General features: G+C 43.3%; 1 protein-coding gene across 3 annotated transcripts in view; it reads left to right on the top strand.

Moving 5' to 3' along the window:
• Positions 1-18,731, top strand: part of robo2 (roundabout, axon guidance receptor, homolog 2 (Drosophila)) — a 1,751,833-nt gene that overhangs the window by 810,250 nt on the left and 922,852 nt on the right. Inside the window, exon 1 of one of the 3 annotated variants that reach the window (XM_087992445.1) lies at positions 4,202-4,363. The exons of the other annotated variants lie outside the window; for them this stretch is intronic. Coding sequence (XP_087848571.1) covers positions 4,261-4,363 — 103 coding nt within the window. The 5' untranslated portion in view covers positions 4,202-4,260. Of the gene's footprint in view, positions 1-4,201; positions 4,364-18,731 lie in introns of those variants that run through there. 3 annotated transcript variants of the gene reach the window in all.

Raw genomic sequence — 18,731 nt, 5'->3', positions numbered from 1 at the left:
AGCAGGAAAATTGCTGTTCCAGGGAAAAGCCTCATTCCTGATGAAGGGCTTTTGCCCAAAACTTTGATTCTCCTGCTCCTCGGATGCTGCCTGACCTGCTGTGCTTTTCCAGCACCACACTCTTGACTCTGATCTTAAGTATCTGCAGTCCTCACTTCTGCCTAATATCATTGTAAACTCAGTTCACAGGTTTGTCTGCAATACTGACCAAGGATGAGAGACTCATCATTGAACAGCGGCTGTTTCTTCTGCTTCATTGTTTGATTCCTTCTTGGAGTTAACTTGCTTGTGTAAGACACCGTAAGTTTCTGTATATTTGTGGTCAGTACTTCTTGAATCTTAAGTATTTTTATTTTAATTGAGTTAATAGGGCTAACTTTTTGTGGACAAGTTTATTTGTACTCTGTTGAGAAGGGAAGATTGAGGAGTAATCTGAATAAAGTGTTTCAAATGAAAGAATTATTAGTTCGGGTCGATAGAGAGAATTTTTTATATTGAACACAGGGCAAATAATGTTTGAATCAGAGCTAGAGGGGTGGAATCATAATGCAATTCATCACGCAATGTGTTATGGAAATCTGGAACTCTCTGTTTGAGGTCAAATGAAAATTCCATACAGAGAATGATGGATTTCTGTTAGATATTAATGGGTACATGATCATGGCAGGTAGAGTTCATGTGAACAAAAAGGATCAAGGGGCAGAATGGACGACTGCATGTGTAACAGCAAAATTAACATGAATCTCTCTTTTCTAACTGTTTCTCAAGAATTTCAAGCACTGATGAAATTCAGCCAGTGCTATGTAAATTGAATCAAATACTCTATCCGTACATAATTCTGTGTCTAAAACTGTGGTACATTTTTGGCGGGAGCTGACTACATTGTTCAAAAGAGTGTCAGACACAAAACATTTAACAAAACTTAGCTCTTTTCAATGATAATTCTTGACCTGATCAAATTCTCTGGCATTCAGTTTTTCATGTGAGGTCATGATCCTGATTGAGGGAACAACTGTTCAGCCAATTTGGAAACTCAAAACTGTGTCTGTGATATATAATAAATGCAGACAAGGGTTTCTGTGCAGTACTGTAAAACTTATTTTTGGGATGTGAACATTCCTGGCACTGCCAACCGATTGGTTCTGGAGGGGAAGGTGGTGAAAAGACTTCTTGAACCACTGCAGTCCTTTAGGGGTGGGGCTGGGGGGTTAGGTAGAGCCACAATTCCCTTCAGGAGGGAATTTGACCCAGCAACATAAAAGTAACCATGATCCTGTTCGAAGTCAGGACGGTGAGTGACATGGAGAAGTTGCGGGTGGTGTGTCCCCATGTTCCTGCTGCTCTTCTGTTCCAAGATTGGTGGAAGTTACAGGTTGGAAGGTACTGTTGGCGAGATGTTGCAGTGCATCTTCTACATGGTACTGTCACTGTAAGTAGTGGATATGGTGCTTTGCTCTGGATGGTGTCCAGCTTCTTGAGTGTTGTTGGAGTGTTGTGTTGCTGGAAAAGCACAGCAGGTGAGGCAGCATCCAAGGAGCAGGAGAATCGACGTTTTGGGCATAAGCCCTTCTTCAGCTCCACCTATCCAGGCAAGTGGGGAATATTCCATCACACTCCTGACTTGTGCCTTGTAGAATTTGTGGAGTCAGGAGGTGAGTAACTCAATGCAGGATTCCCAGCCTCTTACCTGCTCTTGTAGCCGCGGTATCTATAGGGTAAGTCCAGTTCAATTTCTAGTAAATGATTAATCCTCCAGATGTTGAAGGATTCAGTGACATTAATGACATTGAACATCAAGAGGTTTGATTCTCTTTTGTCAGAATCCATGAATTGTGCTAATTGGCTTCCAAAGGTCAAATTGTGCGAACTGAAATTCAGTCTCATACTGATGTACAGTGAGTACTTCAGTGACCAACTTAGAAGAAATGGGAAAGGTGGGGTTAATCATACAAGCTTTGTTGTCATCTGGTTTTCAAAAGAGGTGTTGATGGTGAGACTCCTTAAATAAATAAATTAGACTTTCTGTTTTAGACAGAGAATGATTCTATGTACATCGGTAGTTAAATTCCTCGCTGAACTTATCTTCAAAAATGAAATGCAGATATGTGCAATGGTTCCCAATGAGAAGCATGCTTGCACGGGGCATTGATTAATTGGCTGGTCACACACTGTACCCAATTCTCTGATGTCCACTTTCTGGGGGCAGATGTGACTTCTCTAGAAGTGCAGGATCACCAAATTAACCAATACCTTAGGACATAGGCCATCATTTGCAAATAATAATCAGCAAATTCCTGCCTTCGGGCTCAGATTTCAAGAAGAAATACAGTATTAATAGATTCCCACTGGAAGGTATGGCTCAAATTGCCATGGGGTAAAAACAATGACTGCAGATGCTGCAAACCAGATTCTGGATTGGTGGTGCTGGAAGAGCACAGCAGTTCAGGCAGCATCCAAGGAGCAGCGAAATCGACGTTTCGGGCAAAAGCCCTTCATCAGGAATAGGGCTTTTGCCTGAAACGTTGATTTCTCTGCTCCTTGGATGCTGCCTGAACTGCTGTGCTCTTCCAGCACCACTAATCCAGAATCAAATAGCCATGGACCTAATCTCCAATCACTGCTAGAGGTTTGATACATTGGAAACAGGAAATGATGCTTTGTAAAATGTGAAAAAATTAGTCTCCCAGTGTCCAATATGCCTTTCGGTTCGGTGATGTTTTCCCTCTGCCTTCCTGCAGGATCGCATTCCACTTGCAGAGTCATGGAAAGCAGCACATTCTATCGGCTCTCTCCAGTAATTGTAATTCCAAATGTTGTCTGCCCCGGTGACCTAAAGTAACTTTGAAGGGCATTCAGTGGGAGTTCTCAATAAGAAACCAGTAGAACACTCAGAGAGCCAGTGTAAGCAGGTTCCAAGCATCCAGATAGGTTGTCTCCCTGGCTGTTCTACTGAACCTCCTCCAGCATCCCAAGATCACAAGAATTCCCTTTGACTTTCAGGTAAAGATTTTGTGTGAGATTGGGAAAAACACCAAGGAATTTCATGGCCCTGTACCCATTAATATTGAAGCATTTTGATCCACCTCATTTGCCTTAGTGGCAGCATTGATTCCCATAGAGCTGTTGTTTCCAATTAATGGGCAATAATACAATAAATAAATTTTATCATTGGCAATAACATTTTCAATATTCTTCATGGAACTGTTAAGAGTGCAGCAGGAGGCTATTCAGCTTATCATCCCTGCACATTCCGAGCTTTCCAGTTAAAACCTTAAGAAACATAAACAGGAGGAGGTCATTTGTTCCCTTCAGCTTGATCCACCATTCAATAGGATCGTGGCTGATCTGACATTCCTCATGTCCTCTTTCCTGCCCTTTCCCTGTAACCCTTAATTCCCCAACTGCAAGAATTTATTGATCTCAGCCTTAAATATCCACACAGCCTTAAATATCTACAAGGACTCTGTACCCACAGCTCTCTGTGGCCAGGAGTTCCGAAGATTTGCAATCCTTCGAGAGAAGAAATTCCTCCCCATCTCAACCTTAAGTTGATGCTCCTTTATTCTGAGACCGGGTCCTCTGATCCTAGATTCTCCCATGAGGGGAAGCGCCTTAAGAATATCTCAATGAGATGCCTCTCACGTTTCAATCGCCAGTGGGTAGAGTCCCAACCTGTTCAACCTTTGCTTTTAAGACAATCCCACCATCCCAGGCATCATCCTAGTGAACCTTTCCAATGAAACAATATTACTCCTTAAATAAGGGGACCAAAACAGCTCACAGTACCCCAGACGTGGTCTCCCAGCAACTTGTGCAGTTACAGTAAGACTTCCCTTTTCTTATACTTCAAGTCCCTTGAAATAAGGGCCAACAATCCATTAGCCTTCCTTATTACCCGCTGCCTCTGCGTGCTAGCATTCTGAGATTTCTTCTTGAAATATTGTCAATCTCATTTGACCCGCTGTCCACCTAGAAACTGGGACGGAACAAAATGTCTTGCTGTGACATTAGGTAACCATAACACAACCAGTTGAGAAAATATACTCACTATCTCAAATAGAATCTGCACTGCAGACAAGGCCATTTGGCCCACTGGTTTGCTTGAATAAAACAGATGAGCACACAGGTCATGGTTCAGTAAACTTGTACTATTGACTTCTAGGAATTTGGAGAATAGAAACTAAAGGGAAATTGACTGGCCGGGACAGAGTTTGTCTTTCCAAACTTTTAGAACATCATTCCATCACTGGAAGATTTAAGATGGACTTTCCATGTATAAAGGACCTGGCACCAAAGATGTATGGAACTCAAACTACCTCACCAACAAGCACTGCAGATCTATCTGGTTTGAGTAAGAGCCCAGGTAATGTTTTTCTTCCTCTCCTGTTTCGTGCCTGGTTTGGAGCCCTCCGTACTTCTGAGTGTTCCTGGTTATGAATTCAGTCAGAGATGATTCGAGGCATTATCCTAATGACTTGGGATTAAGGGAAAGTATCAGGAACTGTGCTTGCAGAAATTGGAAATTTCCTGTGTTTGGGATGTGATTTTGAAATCAGAACTAATTTTATTTTGGAAATTCAGCGGTGATTTTAGGAATGCAGGGCCTTTACCTGTACGCTGAATGACAACTAGTTCACATTGTTCCTTAGCTGTGGATTGACCTTTGCAGTGTGTGTTGGATGAAATGTGTTCAGAGGAGTCACTTCACGTTGATGACACTAGTACCATCTTTACATTGTAGAATGCTGCGTCATGATGGTGATAATTAAAATGGGTGAGAGAATTGATTGTGGAGCAACATGGGGCTCGGTTACAGGGTTTAAAATAATGAGTTTTTCTGCACCTTGTTGTGAGTATTCAACATAACCGGCATGTAACGACTAACGCTGGTTACGGGGAGAAAGCGGGAGAATGGGGTTGAGAAAGTTATCAGCCATGATTGAATGGCGGAGCAGAATCGATGGGATGAATGGCCTAATTTCTGCTCCTATGTCTGATGGTCTTCATTCGATCAATTATATTGTGGAAGTAAAAGCATAAACAAAGTGGTCGCTTAGGATCTGACATTAGAACAGAGAATTCTGAAGTAGCTCAGCAAGTCTGGCAGCATCTGTGGAGAGAGAAACAGAGATGATGTTGCCAATCCAGTATCACTGTCCTTCAGAATCAGACTTGTAAAGAAAAGTCACATCGGACTTTAACTATATTTTGGGGAGCCTTGTTTGTAAATAGGTGTCTTTCCTAACTGTAGAGCAGTATTGACCACATTTCAATGTAATTTGATGCATAGAGGGCTTTGGAAGACTTCTGGGGATGTGGTAAAGCCATTGAGAGCAACAAAATTGATACATAGCTTAATTCAGGTATTTCGACTTTTCTTGCTTTGAGTTTCCTGAAGTCAGGTCGAAAACCAGATAAGCTTGTCCGAATCCATCCCCATCTACCCTTTCACTGACAACTCCAGCAACTTGTAATTATAAAGCACCTTGAAATATTAAGTCAAGCCATTGAGTATCACAGGGATATTATCAAATATTTGTTGCTGAAGCTTAGAAAGCCTACACTGCAGAAAGAGGCCATTAAGTCCATCAAAAACAGAGGGCATAGGTTTAGGGTGAGAGGGGAAAGATTTAATAGGCACCTGAGGAACAACTTTTTCACGCAGTGAGTGGTGCACGTCTGGAATGAGCTGACAGAGGAAGTAGTGGAAGCCGGTACAACATGTAAAGGGCATCTGGGTGGGTATATGAATAGGAAGGCTTTAGAGGGAGATGAGCCAAATGAGACTAGATTCATTTAGGATATCTGGTTGGCATGGACTGCAGGGTCTATTACCATGCTGTACATCTCTATGACACTAACTCCACAACAACCATCTGAAGAGCATCCCACCCAGACCCCCAGCCTATCTCTGTAATCCTACATTTCCCGAGGCCAATCCACTTAACCTGCACATCTTTGGACTGGTGGGAGGAAACCCACACAGACACAGGGAGATTATGCAAACTCCACACGGACAGTTGCCTGAGGGAGGGATCAAACCCAGGTCCCTTGGCACTGTGAGGCAGCAGTGCTAACCACTGAGCCATGTCACCCATTAGCAAATAATGAAGCACATTTGGAAATATTAAAACGAGTCATGGAGACTGGCTACTGAGGATCATACAAAAAGAGGAGGAGAGAGATGTTAAAAGTCACACTGGTTTAGAGGAGCGATTGTAAACCTTAGGAGTTAGGCAGCTGAAGACACAATAATCAGTGGTCAAGGCTGGAATCAGTGAAGTGTTGATATCACAGAGGAGAGGATTTGAAAACATGGATGAATGGGAATTATGGATCAGATCCCAGCACAGGTTAGTGAGCACAGTGGGTGATGGGCCAATGGATTTTGGCATAAATTAGCTTTGTAGGGAAGGTCATTACAAATGATCGGAATACAGAGGTCATGGCACAGAATATTTGCAGGGTTCCCGTTACAGGAAGTTGGAGGTGTGCACTAACTCCCTCTAGTTCCTCCACATCACTGGTCACATACAGTATATTTCCATGGTTCACTCCGTTAACTTAACAAACAACTGAATGCTTTCTCTATATTCAGTTCAGAACTAAAAAAAACCTGACCGACTGGGTTTCTTAAGTAAACGATAAAATCATTATTTTATTATAAATATAAGACATTTCCAGCAAAGATGCAAAGTTGATGAACACAGTTTTAAAAATATAAATATTTACCTTCTAAATAGCTCAACACAGACGTGCACACACCCATACACAAAACAGTAGCAGGGAAAATAAAGAAATTTTCTCTGCAGAGATCACGTTTTGAAATAGTCACTTTGTCAAAATGATTGTCAATCATTTTGAGAGACCAGAATTGCACGCATTATTCCAACAGTGGCCTAACCAATGTCCTGTACAGCCGCAACATGACCTCCCAACTCTTCCCCCCCGAATTGGTCGACGATGCCCTCCACCGCATCTCTTCCACTTCCCGCTCCTCCGCCCTTGAGCCCCGCCCCCCCAACCGCCACCAGGACAGAACCCAACTGGTCCTCACCTACCACCTCACCAACCTCCATGTACAGCGTATCATCCGCCGTCATTTCTGCCACCTCCAAACGGACCCCACCACCAAGGATATATTTCCCTCCCCTCCCCTATCAGCATTCCATAAAGACCACTCCCTCTGTGACTCCCTCGTCAGATCCACACCCCCCACCAACCCAACCTCCACTCCCGGCACCTTCCCCTGCAACCGCAGGAGGTGCAAGACTTGCGCCCACACCTCCCCCCTCACTTCCCTCCAAGGCCCAAAAGGAAACTTCCATATCCGCCACAAATTCACCTGCACCTCCACACATATCATCTATTGCATCCGCTGCACCCGATGTGGCCTCCTCTATATTGTGGAGACAGGCCGCCTACTTGCGGCGCGTTTCAGAGAACACCTCTGGGACACCCGGACCAACCAACCCAACCACCCTGTGGCTCAACACTTCAACTCCCCCTCCCACTCCACCAAGGATATGCAGGTCTTTGGACTCCTCCATCGCCAGACCACAACAACACGACAGTTGGAGGAAGAGCGCCTCATCTTCCGCCTAGGAACCCTCCAACCACAAGGGATGAACTCGGATTTCACCAGTTTCCTCATTACCCCACCTTCTCTCAGTCAAATCCCTCAAACTCAGCACTGCCTTCCTAACCTGCAATCTTCTTCCTGACCTCTCCGCCCCCACCCCACTCTGACCTATCACCCTCACCTTGACCTCTTTCCACCTATCGCATTTCCAACGCCCCTCCCCCAAGTCCCTCCTCCCTACCTTTTATCTTAGCCTGCTGGACACACTTTCCTCATTTCTGAAGAAGGGCTTATGCCCGAAACGTCGATTCTCCTGTTCCCTGGATGCTGCCTGACCTGCTGCGCTTTTCCAGCAACACATTTTCAGTCCTGTACTCAATACTCTGACCAATAAAGGAAAGCATACCAAACGCCTTCTTCACTGTCCTATCTACCTGCGACTCTACTTTCAAGGAGCTATAAGCCTGCACTCCAAGGTCTCTGTTCAGCAACACTCCATAGGACCTTCCCATGAGGTGTATAAGTCCTGCTAAGATTTGCTTTCCCAAAATACAGCACCTCGCATTTAACTAAATTAAACTCCATCTGCCACTTCTCAGCCCATTGGCCCATCTGATCAAGATCCTGTTGTAATCTGAGGTAACCTTTGTCGCTGTCCACTATACCTCTAATTTTGGTGTCATCTGCAAACTTACTAACTATACCTCTTCTGCTCACATCCAAATCATTTATATAAATGATGAAAAGTAAAGGACCCAGCACCGATGTGGCACTCCACTGATCACAGGCCTCCAGTCTGAAAAACAGGCCTCCACCACCACCCTCTGTCTTCTACCTTTGAGCCAGTTCTGTATTCAAATGGCTAGTTCTCCCTGTATTCCATTAGATATAACTTTGCTAATCAGTCTCCCATGGGGAACCTTGTCAAACGCCTTACTGAAGTCCATATAGATCACGTCTGCTGCTCTGCCCTCATCAATCCTCTTTGTTACTTCTTCACAACACTCAATTAAGTTTGTGAGACATGATTTCCCTTGCACAAAGCCATGTTGACTATCCCTAATCAGTCCTTGCCTTTCCAAATACCATGTACATCCTGTCCCTCAGGATTCCCTCCAACAACTTGCCCACACCGACATCAGGATCACTGGTCTATAGTTCCCTGGCTTATCTTTACCACCTTTCTTAAACACGTTAGCCAACCTCCAGTCTTCTGGCACCTCACCTGTGACTATCGATTATACAAATATCTGAGCAAGGAGCCCAGCAATCACTTCCCTCGCTTCCCACAGAGTTCTAGGGTACACCTGATCAGGGCCTGGGGATTTATCCACCTTTATGCATTTCAAGGCATTCAGCACTTCCTCCTCTGTAATATGGACATTTTTCAAGATGTCACCATCTATTTCCCTACTGTCTATATCTTCCATGTCCTTTTCCACAGTAAACACTGATGCAAAGTACTCGTTTATTATCTCCCCATCTCCTGCGACTCCACACAAAGGCCGCCTGGCTGATCTTTGAGGGGCCCTATTCTCTCCCTAGTTACCCTTTTGTCCTTAATGTATTTGTAAAAACCCTTTGGATTCTCCTTAATCCGATTTGCCAAAGCTATCTCATGTCTCCTTTTTTCCCTCCTCATTTCCCTCTTAAGTATACTCTTACTGTCTTTATACTCTTCTAAGGATTCACTCGATCTATCCTGTCTATATCTGACATATGCTTCCTTCTTTTTCTGAACCAAACCCTCAATTTCTTTCATCATCCAGCAATCCCTATATCTCCCAGCCTTTCCTTTCACCCTAACAGGACTATACTGTCTTTGGACCCTCATTATCTTATTTCTGAAGTCTTCTCATTTTCCAACTGTCCCTTGACCTGCGAACATCTACCACAAAATCGGCTTTTGAAAGTTCTTGCCTAATACCGTCAAAATTGGCTTTTCTCCAATTTAGAACTTCAACTTTTAGATCTGGTCTATCTTTTTCCATCACCATTTTAAAACAAATAGAATTACAGTCGCTGGTCCCAAAGTGCTCCCCCTCAGTCACCTGCCCTGCCTTACTTCCCAAGAGTAGGTCAAGTTTTGCACCTTCTCTCGTAGGTACATCCACATACTGAATCAGAAAATGTTCTTGTACACACTTAACAAATTCCGCTCCATCTCAACCCTCAACACTATGGCAGTCTCAGTCTATGTTTAGAAAGTTAAAAAAATCCCCAACCATAACCACCCTATTATTCTTACAAATAACAGATCACCTCACAAATTTGTTTCTCAATTTCCCTTTGACTTTTCGGGGGTCTATAATTCAATCCCAATAAGGTGATCATACCTTTCTTATTTCTCAGTTCCACCCAAATAACTTCCCTGGATGTATTTCTGGGCGTATCCTTCCTCAGTACAGCTGTAATGCTATCCCTTATCAAAAACACCACTCCCCCTTCTCACTTGCCTCCCTTTCTGTCCTTCCTGTTGCATTTGTATCCTGGAACATTAAGCTGCCAGTCCTGTCCATCCTTGAGCCATGTTTCTGTAATTGTTATGATATCTCAGTCCCATGTTCCTAACCATGCCCTCAGTTCATCTGCCTTCCTGTTGGATTCCTTGCTTTGAAATAAATGCAGCTTAATTTATCAGCCCTACCTTGTTCTCTGCTTTGTCCCTGCCTGCCCTGACTGTTTGACTCGCTTCTGTTCTCAACTGTACCAATCTCAGATTGACCTCTTTCCTCACTATCTCCTTGGGTCCCACCCCCACCTTACTAGTTTAAATCCCCCTGAGCAGCTCTAGCAAATTTCCCTGCTAGTGTATTAGTCCCCTTCCAATTTAGGTGCAATCCATCCTTCTTGTACAGGTCACTTCTACCCCAAAAGAGATTCCAATGATCTAAAAATGTGAAACCTTCTCCCATACACCAGCTCCTCAGCCATGCGTTCATTTGCTTTATCCTCCTCTTCCTGCCCTCACTAGCTCGTAGCACCAGGAGTAATCCAGATATTATTACTCTCGAGGACCTCCTTTTTCAATTTCTGCCTAACTCTCTGTAATCTCCCTTCAGAATCTCAACCTTTTCCCTTCCTATGCTGTTGGTTCCAATGTGAACAATGACTTCTTGCAGGCCTCTCTCTCCCTTGAGAACATTCTGCACCCTCTCTGAGACATCCTTGATTCTGGCACCAGGGAAGCAACACACCATTCTGATTTTTCACTGCTGGCCACAGAAACATCTGTCTGTACCTCGGACTAGAGAGTCCCCTGACACAATTGGTTTCTTGGAACCCGACGTATCCCTCATTGCATTAGAACCAGTCTCCATACCAGAAACTTGGTTGTTCGTGCTACATTCCCCTGAGAATCCATCACCAACTACATTTTCCAAAACCGCATACTTGTTTGAAATGGGGAAACCACAGAAGACTCCTGCCCTAGGTGCCTACCACTCTTACCTTTCCTGGAGTTAACCCATCTATGTGATTTTTCTTCCTTCCTATAACTGTCATCCATCACATCCCCTTACTCTTGTAAATTCCTCATTGCCTTTAACTATCTCTCCAACCGATCCATTCAATTGGTAGGATTGGCAACCAATGACATTTATTGCAGATATAATCCTTAGTAACCCGTAAACTCTCCCTAAACTTCCACATCCGACAAGAAGAGCATATCACTCTACTAAAGGCCATTTTTTCCTTCTTTCAATCTGCAGACCCAGAAAATAGCTCTATCTTACTCTCTCTACAAAACACTGCTCCAGGTTAAATGAATACTTATGGCTTATATTTTTAAGTTTAATCCAAGAGACATATCTCAATACAACATAGAATGAAGAAGGAACCTACTCTACACACTACTGCAGGCTTTCTGCAAGGCTACACTTAAAATACTCACTAATCTGTTTCTGTCCTGTGACCCCTCCCAAACAGCTTCCACCAAGATTAGTTGTGAAATTCACTGTTTGTTCATTTTCCCAGATGCACTCTGATGTCCAGCGATACATGAATTCAAAACAGCAAAGGCAGTAACTGCGTAGGTTTGCTACTGTGTCAGTTAGCAGTATGGATTTCTTTCTTTTTCTGTCTCCTGGACTGACCTCACCATGTGCTTATTTTGTCTGTTCCTCTCCCTTTTAAAAGTGCTGTTGTTTTGACTTTTTTTTTCTCCAAAGTTCCAAAACAATGCAACCGCATATAAAACAGTCATTACTGCTCCTGGAATTCGAGGAAATCACCTCCAACACCTAAAATACCTCAAAAAAGGAGCAGCCTGTTACAGCCAGAAATTTTACCCGTCCTCCATCTTGGATTACCCAGATTAAAATGTGTGAGATTTGATTTCTGGTAAGATTTGATTTGGAAAAAAAAAAATCCCGCGATGATCTTTCAAAAAAAAAGAAACAGGTTCAAGTATCTCCTCACTGCTTGAAATGAAATGATGTTGACAATCCCTTAAACATGAGCTCTCAACACCAACCTCTCGAATATGAACATACCAACTTGGATCAGCAGTAGGCGGCTCAATCCCTCAAACCCTCCCTGCCATTTCATAAGGTCATGGCTGAGCTGATCCCTCCACCTTCCTGCCTGTCTACAATGGCCTTTCATCCCCTTTTTTATAATAAGAATCAATTTTCCTCTGTCTCAAAAATATTCAAAGTGTTAGCTCCCACCATCTTGTGAGGAAAAGAGTTCTAAAGACTCACAAGCTTCTGTAAGAAAACAAATTCTCCTCATTTCCAGTTCTAGAATTTTCTTGAAGAATGCATATCCTTTTGACAATAATAATGGAAGTGACCTCATTACACTATAGAGAAAGAATAGAGTACACAAAGGTTATGCACATTCAATCTATTTTGGTATCATTCCTCTTTAACGACAAGTAATCCTTTTCACAGTAGATCCCTCTGTTTTGAGAGTCTATCAATCTGCTTTTCTTCACCCGCTTATCCTAGAGATCTTTGATGCTTCAACATTAACTATTGTCCCTTGAATTGGATTCTGCAACCAATCCATGCTCTGATTTCCCTGTGGGAGTAAAACAAAGGAAGTTTCACTGGCATCCTTGCCAATAATTGACAGTCAACCAACTTCACTAAGAATAGGTAATGTGGTCACCATTCATGGGATCCTGCTGTGCAAAACATAAAAACATAGAAATTAGGAGTAGGAGTAGGCCATTCAGCCCTTCAAGCCTGCTCCGCCATTCAATGTAATCATAGCTGATCATCCAAACCAATATCCTGTTCCTACTTTCTCCCCTAGGCTTTAATCCTTTAAATCCTAAGAAATATGTTGAACTCTTTCTTGGAAACATTCAATATTTTGGTCCCAACTATTTTCTGTGGCAGAGAATTCCACAGGCCCCCCACTTTCTGGGTGTTCCTCCTAATTGCAGTCCTCAATGGTCAACCTCGTATCCTTAGACTGTGACCCCTGCTTCTGGACATCCCCAGTTCATCAGGAATATCTTTTGTTTAGGAGGTAAAAACAATGACTGCAGATGCTGGAAACCAGATTCTGGATCAGTGGTGCTGGAAGAGCACAGCAGTTCAGGCAGCATCCAAGGAGCTTTGAAATCGACGTTTCGGGCAAAAGCCCTTCATCGTGCTCTTCCAGCACCACTAATCCAGATATCTTTTGTTTAGCCTATCTAGTCCTGTCAGGATTTTATGGGAACACTGGCCGTTGTGGCAATACTTCCAAAGTACGATTTGTGCAGTTTGTGAAGAGATGATTGAGCAGTAATTTGGAACATATGAGGAAGTAGGCAGCCTTACGTTACTGCATGTTCTTGCTATAATTTAACAGTCTTCACATGCAGTTGTTGACAGCACGGTGAGCAGAGACAACAGGAGCTTGCTAGGTGGTGATTAGCCTGTCAAGCTTCTCTTCCCACAGTATGACAGAAAAAGTAACATGTTGTGATTGGGTTGTCTTTGAGAAAGGGAAGAGTGAAACATTTATTGAAATCTTCTCACCGCAATGCTGCTATTGTCCCTGATGCCCCAACCTTGGGGGAGGCAATAACCTAGTGGTATTATCACTAGACTATTAATCCAGAGACCCTTCTCATCTTCTGGGGACCTGTGTTTGAGTCCTGCTAGATCCTACCATAGTGGAATTTGAATTCACTCTTTAAAAAATCTCGAATTAGGAGTCTAATGCTGACCGTGAATCCATTTTGAGTAGTGGAAAAACTTAATTCACTCATGTCCTTCAAGGAAGGAAAATGGCATCCTTATCTCGTCTGGCCTACATGTGACTCCAGACCCACAGCAATGGGGTTGAAACCTAACTGGCCTCTGGGTAATTAGGGCTGGGCAATAAATGCTGGTCGAGGCAGTGACACCCACATCTAAACAAAACACACTGAGATGAAGTTCCTTTCTGCTATTTTTCTTCATTCATTGACAGGATCTGGCCATCACTGGCACTTCTTGCCCATCATTGATCTGCAGTGGTAATGTCACTGAGTTAGTAATCCAGCCTAATGCACAGGACATGCAAGTTCAAGTCCCTGCTCGGTAGCTAATGGAATTGGTCATTGGAAGCAAGTCTCAGTTATCGGGACCATTTTCTTGTCACTGTTAGTTGGGAAAATACATCCGGTTCATTAATTACCCTTCAAGAAGGAAATCTGCTGTCAAAATGTGGTCTGGCTAATTTGTGATTCATGGCTTACACTTAAGAATATAAGAATTAGGAGCTGGAGTAGACAATTCTACCCCTTGAGCCTGCTCCACCATTGAATTTGATCGTGGCTGATCTCATTTCGACCTCAACTCCACTTTCCTGCCCAGTCCCCATAACCCGTCAACCCATTAACCATTAATAATCTGTCTATCTCCTTCTTAAATTTACTCAATGTCTGAGCATCCACCACACTCTGGGAGAGTGAATTCCATAGACTCACAACCCTCTAAGAGAGATAATTCCTCTTTATCTCTGTTTTGAACTTGCTGCCCCTTATCCTAAAACTATAACCTCTCGTTCTAGACTGTCCCACATCCTCTCTATGTCTACTTTGTCAATCCCTTTTAACCCCACACCCTTCATTCCCTTACTGATTAAATGTCTGTCCATCTCAGCTTTAAATATACTTAATGCCCCAACCTCAACTGTCTTCTACAGTAAAGAATTCTCAAGGGTCACAACCCTCTGTCATAAGAAATTCCTCCTCATCTCCATCATAGATGTGCAATCCCTTCCACTGAGATGGTGCCCTTTGGTCCTGGACTCTATCAAAAGGAGAAACAATCTCCCTTGTCAAGCTTGCAGAATCTTGTGTGTTTCAATGAGGTCACCTCTTATTCTTCTGAACTCCAATGATTATGGGCCCAAACTATTAAATCTGTGACAGAATCATCAACCCATGGAGAGCAGAAACAGACCCTTACGTCCAACCAGTCCATGCCGAACATAATCCCAAACTAAACTAGTCCTACAGACCTATTCCTGGCCCACATCCCTCCAAACATTTAGTATTCATTTAAGCCAATGTCTTCTAAATGTTGTAACTATACCCACATCCACCACTTCCTCTGGCAATTCACTGCACACTCGAACCACTCTGAAAAAGTTGTCCCTCAGGTCCTCTTTAAATCTTTCATCCTGACCTTAAACCTAAGCCCTCTCGTTTTGAACTCATTGGCCCTAGGGAAAATACCTTTGCTATTCACCGTATCTACACCCCTCACGATTATATAAACTTCTATAAGGTCAATCCGCAACCTCTGACGCTCCAGTGAGAAAAGTCTCCACCTATTCAGCCTCTCCTTCTAATTCAAACTCTCCATTCCGGGTAACGTCTTTGTCAATCTTTTCTGCACCCTTTCAAATTTGATAATATCCTTCCTCTTGCAGAGCAACCAAAACTGTACATAGTACTCCAAAAGTGTCCTCATAGAATTTGTAAATGTTTGGTCCAAATTGCTTGCTATAATAAGGTGCGTGTCTGTTTGCAAACTGAGCAATCCCATATGCTTATCAGCACCTTGTTCAGTTGTCCTGTCTCCTTCCAAGGTTTGTCTATATTATCCATTCTTTCAGCAATTTAACTCTTTGCCTTCTGCATGGATTTGCGAGTTAGCACTTTTTAAGTACCTCAGTCTTCTTTGAAAGTCTTGTTGGTTTGATGTGGTCTTTCTTCAGGGTTTTCTCATTCCTCAACATCGTTCATCATGAGCTTGGACCCACACTTGAGAATGTAGATCAATGCAGCACAGTACAGGCCCTTCCGCCCTCGATTAGATTGATGTTGACCTTTTATCCGATTCTAAGATTAAACTAACTGGCACACCCTTCATTTTACTATCATCCATGTGCCTATCCAAGAGTTGCTTAAATGTCCCTAATGTATCTGATTCTACTACCACCGTTGGCAGAGCATTCCACCCACCCACCACTCTCTGTGTAAAGGACCCACCTTTGACATCTCCCCTGAACCTTCCTCCACTCACCTTAAAATGATGCCCCCTTGTGGTAGTCATTTCCGCCCTGGGAAAAAGTCTCTGGCTATCCTTCCTATCTATGACTTTCATTATCTTGGACATGTCTACCAAGTCACATCTCATCCTTGTTGACTCCAGTGAGAAAAACCTTACCTCCCTCAACCTTTCTTCATAAGACATGCCCTCCAGTTCAGGCAGCATCCTGGTAAATCTCCTCTGCACTCTCTCTAAAGCTTCCACATCCTTCCTATAACGAGGTGACCAGAAATAATACAATCTTCCAAGTGTGGTCTAAACAGGGATTTACAGAGCTACAGCATAACCTCGCAGCTCCTAACCTCAATCTCCGTGCTAATGAAAGCCAACACACTCTATGTCTTCTTAACAAACCTATCAACTTCAGTGGCAACTTTGAGGGATTTATGGACATGGACCCCAAGATCCCTCTGTTCCTCCACATTGCCAAGAATCCTGTAATCTGCATTCTAATTTGACCTTCCAAAGTTAATTGCTTCACACTTTTCCAGGTTGAACTCCATCTGTCACTTCTAAGCCCAGCTCTGCATCCTGTCAATGTCTCATTGCATCCTACAACAGTCCTCCATGCTATATACAACTCACCACCCTTCGTATCAATGGAAAACTTACTAACCCACTCTTCCACTGACTCATATATAAAAATCATAAACAGCAGATGTCCCAGAACAGATCCCTATGGAACAACACTGGTCATTGAGCTCCAGACTGAATACTTCCCATCTACCACCACCCTCTGTCTTCTATGGGCCAGCCAATTCTGTATCCAGATAGCCAGGTTTATGTGTCTCATGTCTCCTTACTTTCTAAATGAGCCTACTTTGGGGAACCTTATCAAACGCCTTGCTAAAATCCATATACATCATATCCACTGCTCTACCTTCATCAATGTGTTTTGTCGCATCCTCAAAAAATTAATTCAGGCTTGTAAGGCATGACCAGCCCCTCACAAAGCCATGCTGACTATTTCTAATCAAACTATGCTTTTCCAAATAATCATAAATCTTATCTCTCAGAATCCTCTCCAATAATTTGCCTACCACTGACGTAAGACTGACTGGTCTGTAATTCCCAGGGTTATCCCTGTTCCCTTTCATGAACAAGGGAATAACATTTACCACCCTCCAATCAACTAGTACTCCTCAAGTGGACAGTGAGGACACAAAGGTCATCATCAAAGTTGCAGCAATCTCTTCCCTCGCTTCCCATAGTATCTTTGGGTATATCCAAACTGGCCCAGGGGACTTATCTATCCTCATATTTTTAAAAATTTCCAGCACATCCTCCTTCTTAACATCAACCTGTTTGAGCATATCAGTTTGTTTCTCACGATCCTCCGAAACATCAATGTCCCTCTCAGTAGTGAATACTGAAGCAAAGTATCTATTAAGGACTTCCCCTACTTCCTCCAACTTCAAGCACAAGTTCCCTCCACTATCCCTGATTGACCCTACTCTCACTCTGACCAGCCTCTTGTTCCTCACATCAGTGTAGAAAGCCTTGGGCTTTTTCATGTCCCCTTCTAGCTCTCCTGAGTCCATTCTTCCGTTCCTTCCTGACTAACTTGTAAATCTGTTGAGCCCTGTCTGACCCTTGCTTCTTCAACCTTAAGTAAGCTTTCTTCTTCCTCTTGACTAGATGTTCCACATCTCTTGTCATCCATACTTTCCCATACTATCTGCCCCTATTCCTCTCCATGACTACAGAAAATTTCAGGGAGTTGTGATCACTATCACCAAAATGCTGTCTCATTGAGAGATCTGACATCTGACCTGGTTCATTGCCAAGCACCAAATCCAATATGGCCTCTCCTCTAGTTGGCCTATCCACATATTGAGTCAGGAATTCTTCCTGGACATACCTGACAAAATCTGTTCCATCCTAACTATTGCAGTAAGGAGGTTGCAATCAATATTAGGGAAGTTGAAGTCACCCATGAATAACAACCTTGTTACTTCTGCACCTTTCCAAAATCTGACTCCCAATCTGCTCCTTCGTATCTCTGTTGCTATTGGGGGGTCTGTAGAAAACTCCCAGTAAAGTGACTGCTCCTTTCCTGTTTCTGACTTCCACCCATAACGACTCAGTCTACAAACCCTCCTTGATGACCTCCCTTTCTGCAGCAGTGATACTATCCCTCCTTCACATTGCCACTTCCCCATCTCTTTTACCTCCCTTCCTATTCCTTTTGAAACATGTAAACACTGGACCATCAAACGACCATTCCTGTCCCTATGATATCCATATCTCTGTAACGGCCATAACATTGTAGTTCCAAGTACTGATCAATACACTACATTCATCAACCTTATTCTTGACACTCGTTACATTAAAACAGATGCACTTCAACCCATCACACTGACTGCAACTTTCCCCTTTCAACTTTCTTTCCTTACTCACAGATATTCTGCACGCTGTATCTGCCTGTTCATCAGCTACCCCATCCTCTGATCTGTAGCTCCAGTTCCCACCCCTCTGCCAAACTCGTTGTAACCCTCCCAAAGTGCTCTAGCAAACCTCTCGCCCAGGATATTGGTGCCCGTCCAGTTCAGGTGCAACTCATCCTCCTTGTACAGGTCCCACCTTCCCCTGAAAGTATCCCAATGGTCCACATATCTGAAGACCACCCTCCTACACCAGCCCTACAGCAACATGTTCAGCTG

This window comes from Chiloscyllium plagiosum, unplaced genomic scaffold, assembly GCF_037043375.1.
Source record: "Chiloscyllium plagiosum isolate Xiang-an unplaced genomic scaffold, Cpla_swu_hap1 HiC_scaffold_12, whole genome shotgun sequence".
Lineage (NCBI taxonomy): Eukaryota > Metazoa > Chordata > Chondrichthyes > Orectolobiformes > Hemiscylliidae > Chiloscyllium > Chiloscyllium plagiosum.
This window is presented reverse-complemented; position numbering and strand designations above follow the sequence as displayed.